This window comes from Anolis sagrei, chromosome 11 (genome assembly GCF_037176765.1).
Source record: "Anolis sagrei isolate rAnoSag1 chromosome 11, rAnoSag1.mat, whole genome shotgun sequence".
Lineage (NCBI taxonomy): Eukaryota > Metazoa > Chordata > Lepidosauria > Squamata > Dactyloidae > Anolis > Anolis sagrei.
The window spans coordinates 3,187,139-3,194,348 of record NC_090031.1 but is presented as its reverse complement, the minus strand read 5'-3'; the positions used below and the strand labels follow the sequence as shown (position 1 = coordinate 3,194,348).

The following is a 7,210-nucleotide window of genomic DNA, read 5'->3' as shown; positions in this document are numbered from 1 at the left end:
CACTCACTGTTGCTGTTGTTATTATATTATTATTTCATATTATTACATCATCGACGTCATTATTATTATTATCATTATTATTATTATTGCTATGTATCCCCAAAAATCCCTGCGATGGCCGATTGCCGCACTCACTGTTCTGCAGATCCGAGAATCCTCTTCCGACGGACGCTGGGTATCCACTGGGTCCTATTTCTACCTCCTAATGTCTGCTCTATCCTTTTCTCCATCTAAACGTGTTATTTTGGGGTGGGGGGAAATAAAAAATGCCTCGACTCAGAAGGATGTTAGAGAAAGGAACCATCGGACGAGCGGCGCGGGAGTTTGACCCTCTTCCCAGCACACCACAAACGAGCCATATCAAATATATATATATTATATCTCTATCTTTCAATCTTTGTTGTTCTTTTTATATATACACAACTCTTTTTTGCTCTCGTCGTCTTAACGTCGTTGTCGTCTTTTTTCACATTTGGGAAGCCGCGCCCGTCAAAATTAAAAACAAGGAAAAGGTTATAAAAGAAACCATCACCACTATATATATAAGTATATATAGATTGATATATATATCCACACACAAAATTAGAAATTAAAAAGAAATGTCCTGGTCGGCACCGGAAAAGCGCCCAAGTCCGTCAGGCGGGAAGGGAGTTAAGTAGAAGGTGGGCATTGCCCTCTATTCTTTTTATTATTGTTATTACGGTTGGATTTTGTCCCATTTCCCCACCCCGAAGCCACAGCCCTTTCCCTCCCCCAAAAAATCCAGAATATTCTGCATTTTCCGCACCGGGAAGCGCCGTCCGGCTCCCTTTTGTTCCGTTTCAGAAGGAAAGCCAAAGATCAATAAATTACAGTTTATCCAGAGGAAGAAAAAAAAACCAAAAGAAAGTGCTGCCTTGCCCTATGGGTTGAGAGGGAGTCGGAGGAAATAATAATAATAAAAAAGGAGAAGATCAAGGAAGAATCCATCATGGCGCCCGTCACGCGGTGCTTTCCCGCTCGCCTCGTGCTTCCGACGAGCCGTTGACCACTTTCTTGACTTTCTTCATGCCTTCCATGACGCCCGAAGTGGTCACCCTGCAATAAAAACAAAAACATTCGATTGTGTTGTGTTGTGGTTCAGACAAAAAGGGTGTTGTTACTCCAGAGCCTGGGAGAGTGGTTGGGTTTGTCAATGAGGGAAATGAGAGGTGTTTACAACTTATTTTGTTATTTACTAGCCATCCCCTGCCACATGTTGCTGTGGCCCAGTCTGGTGATCTGGAAAATAAAGTAATTAGGAAGTGTTGGTTTCTAATATATAGAAATCGTTTATGCTTGTGGGTAAACAGTATTTCTTGCTGTCTCTTTGTCAGTGTTGAAGTGGAGAGTGTCTGGTTTGCCTATTCTGGAACATGCAACATATCATAGTCCTTTTTTATGGGTCCCTTTCAAATCTATGATACGATATCTACGTGTGATTCATATATATCTATCTATATCTATGGTTGGATGGCCCTCTGTTGGGAGGGTTTTGATTACATTTTCTTGCCCTGATGGAGAGAGTTGGATTGGATGGTCTTAAGTGCATTTTCTGTTAGTCATGGGGGTTCTGTGTGGGAAGTTCCCCCAATTCTATCGTTGGTGGGGTTCAGAATGCTCTTTGATTGTAGGTAACTACAACTGCCAAATGTCAAGGTCTATTTCCCCCAAACTCCATCTGTGTTCATATTTGGGCATATGGAGTATTCGTGCCAAGTTTGGTCCAGATCCATCATTATTTGAGTCCACACTGCTCTTTGGATGTAGGTGAACTACAACTTCCAAACTCAAACCCTTCTAGTGTTTTCTGTTGGTCAGGGGAGTCCTGTGTGCCATGTTTGGTTCTGAATTATAAAGGAAATCATTCTCTGATTTGAGGTCCACAAGCCATGAAGTCATGCCTGTGGCCTTGACTGCGAGATTTCTCACGCTGCTGTTTCTCACAGAGTCTCTATAACTTTCCAAATCTGCTTGTTTCTTCCCTTAGATCATTGTTTCTCAACCTAGGGGTCGGGACCCTGGGGGGGGGGGGGGTCATGAGGGGGTGTCAGAGGGGTCCCGAAGACCATCAGAAAACACAGTATTTTCTGTTGGTTAAGGGGGTTCTGTATGGAAAGTTTGGCCCAATTCTATCGTTGGTGGGATTGAGGCTGCTCTTTGATTGTAGGTGAACTATAAATCCCAGGAACTACAAATGCAAAGGTCTGTTTTCCCACTGTTCTGTCCACCAGTGTTCACATTTGGACATATTGAGTATTCGTGCCAAGTTTGGTCCAGATCCATTATTGTTTAAGTCCACAGTGTTCTCTGGATGTAGGTGAACTACAACTCCAAAACTGAAGGTCAGTGCCAACCAAACCCTTCCAGTGTTTTCTGTTAGTCGTGGGAGTCCTGTGTGGCAAGTTTCATTCAATTCCATTGTTAGCGGAGTTCAGAATGTTATGTCTAATGGGTATGTTCTAGGGTCTGTGTTCAAATTCAATCCAATATGGTATGCTCTGGATGTAGGTGAACTACAACTCCAAAACTCAAGGTCAACGCCCACCAGTACTTTCTGTTGGTTGTCATGGAAGTTCTGTGTGCCAGGTTTGCTTCGATTCCATCGTTGGTGGAGTTCAGAATGCTCTTTGATTGTAGGTGAACTATAAATCCCAGCAACTACAACCCCCAAATGACAAAATCAATCCCCCCAACCCCACCAGTATTCCGATTTGGGCATATTGGGTATTGGTGCCAGTCTCCTTACACGGCCTCCATGTCCAGGCTGTCGTCGTCGTCCTGAGAGAGCTGCAAGTAGGGATTGTCCGAGGCCGGCCGGAACTTGTATCCAGTGAGGAGGAAGAAGACCAGGGTCGCCATCTCATCCAGCAACTGACCCAAGAAAGGTTCGAGAGAGAAGAACAGGGCATTATTATTATTATTATTATTATTATTATTATTATTATTATATTTATTATTATTATTATTATTATTATTATTATTATTATTACTAGGTGTCCCCTGCCACACATTGCTGTGGTCCAGTCTGTGTATATATGTTTTGTGTGTTTATGAATGTGTATATGTATATATATGTGGTTTTGCGCATGCGTTGTAATGCATTATTTATTTATTTTTTGGCTTTTTAAGTCCCTTCCGCTGTGTTTTTCAGTGTTTTTATGAGTGCTGGTCACTCATTGGCCTGAGAGGTGTCTTGTGTCCAAATTTGGTGTCCATTTGTCCAGTGGTTTTTGAGTTATGTTAATCCCACAAACCAATATTACATATTTATTTATATTACTAGCCGCCCCCTGCCACACATTACTGTGGCCCAGACTGTGTAGATGTGCTTTGTGTGTGTATATGTGTATATACATGTGTAATAATGCATTCTAATACTAATAATAGATACATACCTGCTTTGAGTCTCCTTCAGGAGAGATAAAGCAGAGTATAAATAAACATAATAATAATAGTACATTCTAATACTAATAATAGATACATAGCTGCTTTGAGCCTTCAGGAGAGATAAAGAGGGCTGTAAATAAACATAATAATCACCATCATCATCATTCTAATACTAATAATAGATATCTAACTACTTTAAGTCTCCTTCAAGAGAGATATAGCAGGGTATTAATAATAATAATAATGCATGTGTATATGTGTATATATGTGTTTTGCGCATGCGCTGTAATGTTGTTTTTATTTTTTGGCTTTGTAAGTCCCTGTAAGTGTTTTTCAGTGTTTTTATGATTGATGGTCACTCATTGGTGTGTTGGGGGTGCAGTGTCCAAATTTGGTGTCAATTCGTCCAGTGGTTTTTGAGTTATATTAATCCCACAAACAAACATTACATTTTTATTTATATGTACTAGCCGTCCCCTGCCACGCGTTGCTGTGGCCCACATAGGGGTTCTGTGTGGGAGATTTGGCCTATTTCTATCGTTGGTGGGGTTCCGAATGCTCGGAATGGGCAACTAAAATGATCAAGGGTCTGGAGAACAAGCCCTATGAGGAGCGGCTTAAGGAGCTGGGCATGTTTTGCCTGAAGAAGAGAAGGCTGAGAGGAGACATGATAGCCATGTATGTGAGAGAAAGCCACAGAGAGGAGGGAGCAAGCTTCCTTTCTGCTTCCATGGAGATTAGGATGCGAAACATTGGCTTCAAACTACAAGAATGGAGATTCCATCTGAACATGAGGAAGAACTTCCTGACTGTGAGAGCCGTTCAGCAGTGGAACTCTCTGCCCCAGAGTGTGGTGGAAGCTCCTTCTTTGGAAGCTTCTAAACAGAGGCTGGATGGCCATCTGTCAGGGGTGATTTGAATGCAATATTCCTGCTTCTTGGCAGAATGGGCTTGGACTGGATGATGGCCCAGGAGGCCTCTTCCAACTCTAGGATTCTATGATTGTAGATGAACTATAAATCCCAGCAACTACAACTCCCAAATGTCAAGGCTCTATTTTCCCCAAACTCCACCAGTGTTCACATTTGGGCATATTGAGTATTCGTGTAGAGTTTGGTCCAGATTCATCATAGTTTGAGTCCACAGTGATCTCTGGATGCAGGTGAACTACAACTTCCAAAACCAAAGGACACTGCCCACCAAACCCTTCTAGTATTTTCTGTTGGTCATGGGAGAACTGTGTGTCAAGTTTGGTTCAATTCCATCATTAATGGGATTCAGAATTGATTGTAGGTGAACTATAAATCCCAGCAACTACAACTCCCAAACGTCAAGATTCTATTTTCCCCAAACTCCACCAGTGTTCACATTTGGGCGTATTGAGTATTCGTGTAGAGTTTGGTCCAGATCCATCATTGTTGGAGTCCACAGTGATCTCTGGATGTAGATGAACTACAACTCCCAAATGACAAAATCATTTTTTTTTTAGTGGAGGACATACATTGGGTTGTTAGGTGTCTTGTGTCCAAATTTGGTGTCAATTCGTCTAGTGATTTTTAAGTTATGTTAATCCCACAAACGAACATTACATTTTTATTTATATAGATTATTATTATTATTATTATTATTATTATTATTATTATTATTAGAAGGAGCAGGAGCTGCAACATGAAACCAAGGGCACACTGATGCAGCTCTAGCTTTGAAACGGGAGCGTCCGCACCTGGTACAGCCACTTCCACTGGAACGGAACGGCGATTTTGATGAGGATGGCAATGATCCGCGTAAAGTAAATGTAACAGACGATCTGCAGGGGAAAAGAACAAGGCAGGGGAAGAGGCAAAGTCAGCAAGGAGAGAAAGCAAGAGAGACAAGAGATCAATTCCCCCCTCGGAAACAGACCAACCCCTATAAGGAGAGACCTATTCACACTGGTGGTCCGGAGAGGAAACCGATGGCCCAAAACAGTGACCGATCTCTGCCCCCGATAGTAATATATGCATTTATTTCATTTATTCATTGCATCAGATGCCTTACCATCACGTAGTAGTGTCGGAACAGCTTCAGCTTTGCCAGGTTAATGGCCGCTGTAAAAAAAAACACAGAAGAATACATCAGAGGGGGACACATAAAACTTACAAAACGATGGCTCACAATGGGATAAAAACTAATATTGACACCATTATTATTATTATTATCAACATCATCATCATATTTATATCACGCTTTATCTCTTTCAAAGGAGACTCTAGATGGCTATGTATAAATTATTAGTATTAGAATGTATTATTACTATTGTGTTTATTTATACCCCTCCTTATTTCTCCCAAAGGAGACTCTACATGGCTATGTCTCTATTATTAGTATTATAATGCATCATTATTATGATGTTTATTTATACTCTGCTTTATTTCTCCTGAAAGAAACTCAAAATGGTTATGTATTTATTATTATTATTATTATTATTATTATTATATTTACATTTATTTATATCCTGCTTTATCACTCCCGAAGGAGAATCAAAGCAACTATGTATCTATTATTAGTACTAGAGTGCATTATTATTATTATTGTTATTATATTTATACCCTTTATCTCTCGAAGAAGAAGACTCAAAGCTGCTAGGTTTCTATTACTAGTATTAGAATGCATTATTATTATTATTATTATTATTATTATTATTATTATGTTTATTTATACCCTGCTATATCTCTCCCGAAGGAGACTCAAAGTAGCTATGTATCTATTATTAGTATTAGAATGCATTATTATGATTATGATTATTACGTTTATTTATACCCTGCTATATCCCTCCTGAAGGAGACTCAAAGCTGCCAAGTATCTATTACTAGTATTATAATGCATTATTATTATTATTATTATTATTATTATTATTATTATTACATTTATTTATACCCTGCTTTATCTCTCCCGAAGGAGGCTCAAAGCAGCTATGTATCTATTACTAGTATTAGAATGCATTATTATTATTATTATTATTATTATGTTTATTTATACCCCTCTTTATCTCTCCCGAAGAAGACTCAAAGCAGCTATGTATCCATTATTAGTATTAGAATGCATTATTATTATTATTATTATTATTATGTTTATTTATACCCCTCTTTACCTCTCCCGAAGAAGACTCAAAGCAGCTATGTATCCATTATTAGTATTAGAATGCATTATTATTATTATTATTATTATTATTATTATGTTTATTTATACCCCTCTTTATCTCTCCCGAAGAAGACTCAAAGCAGCTATGTATCCATTATTAGTATTAGAATGCATTATTATTATTATTATTATTATTATTATTATTATGTTTATTTATACCCCTCTTTACCTCTCCCGAAGAAGACTCAAAGCAGCTATGTATCCATTATTAGTATTAGAATGCATTATTATTATTATTATTATTATTATTATTATTATGTTTATTTATACCCCTCTTTATCTCTCCCGAAGAAGACTCAAAGCAGCTATGTATCCATTATTAGTATTAGAATGCATTATTATTATTATTATTATTATTATTATTATTATTATTATTAATACCCTGCTATATCTCTCCCGAAGGAGACTCAAAGCAGCTAGGTATCTATTATTAGTATTAGAATGCATTATTATTATTATTATTATTATTATTATTATTACTACTACTACTACTACTACATTTATTTATACCTTGCTTTATCTCTCCCAAAGGACAATCAAAGCAGCTAGGTATCTATTATTAGTATTAGAATTCATTATTATTATTATTATTATTATTATTATTATTACTACTACTACTACT

At 38.1% G+C, this 7,210-nt stretch overlaps 1 protein-coding gene across 2 annotated transcripts in view; it reads right to left on the bottom strand.

Moving 5' to 3' along the window:
- Positions 1-371: 371 nt before the first annotated feature.
- Positions 372-7,210, bottom strand: part of GPR107 (G protein-coupled receptor 107) — a 34,783-nt gene continuing 27,944 nt past the window's right edge. For both annotated transcript variants that reach the window (XM_067471786.1, XM_067471787.1), the window contains 4 exons: positions 5,446-5,495; positions 5,132-5,215; positions 2,768-2,892; positions 372-1,077 (listed from right to left, as the gene is read on the bottom strand). In XM_067471786.1, coding sequence (XP_067327887.1) covers positions 981-1,077; positions 2,768-2,892; positions 5,132-5,215; positions 5,446-5,495 — 356 coding nt within the window. In that variant the 3' untranslated portion in view covers positions 372-980. The remainder of the gene's footprint in view (positions 1,078-2,767; positions 2,893-5,131; positions 5,216-5,445; positions 5,496-7,210) is intronic.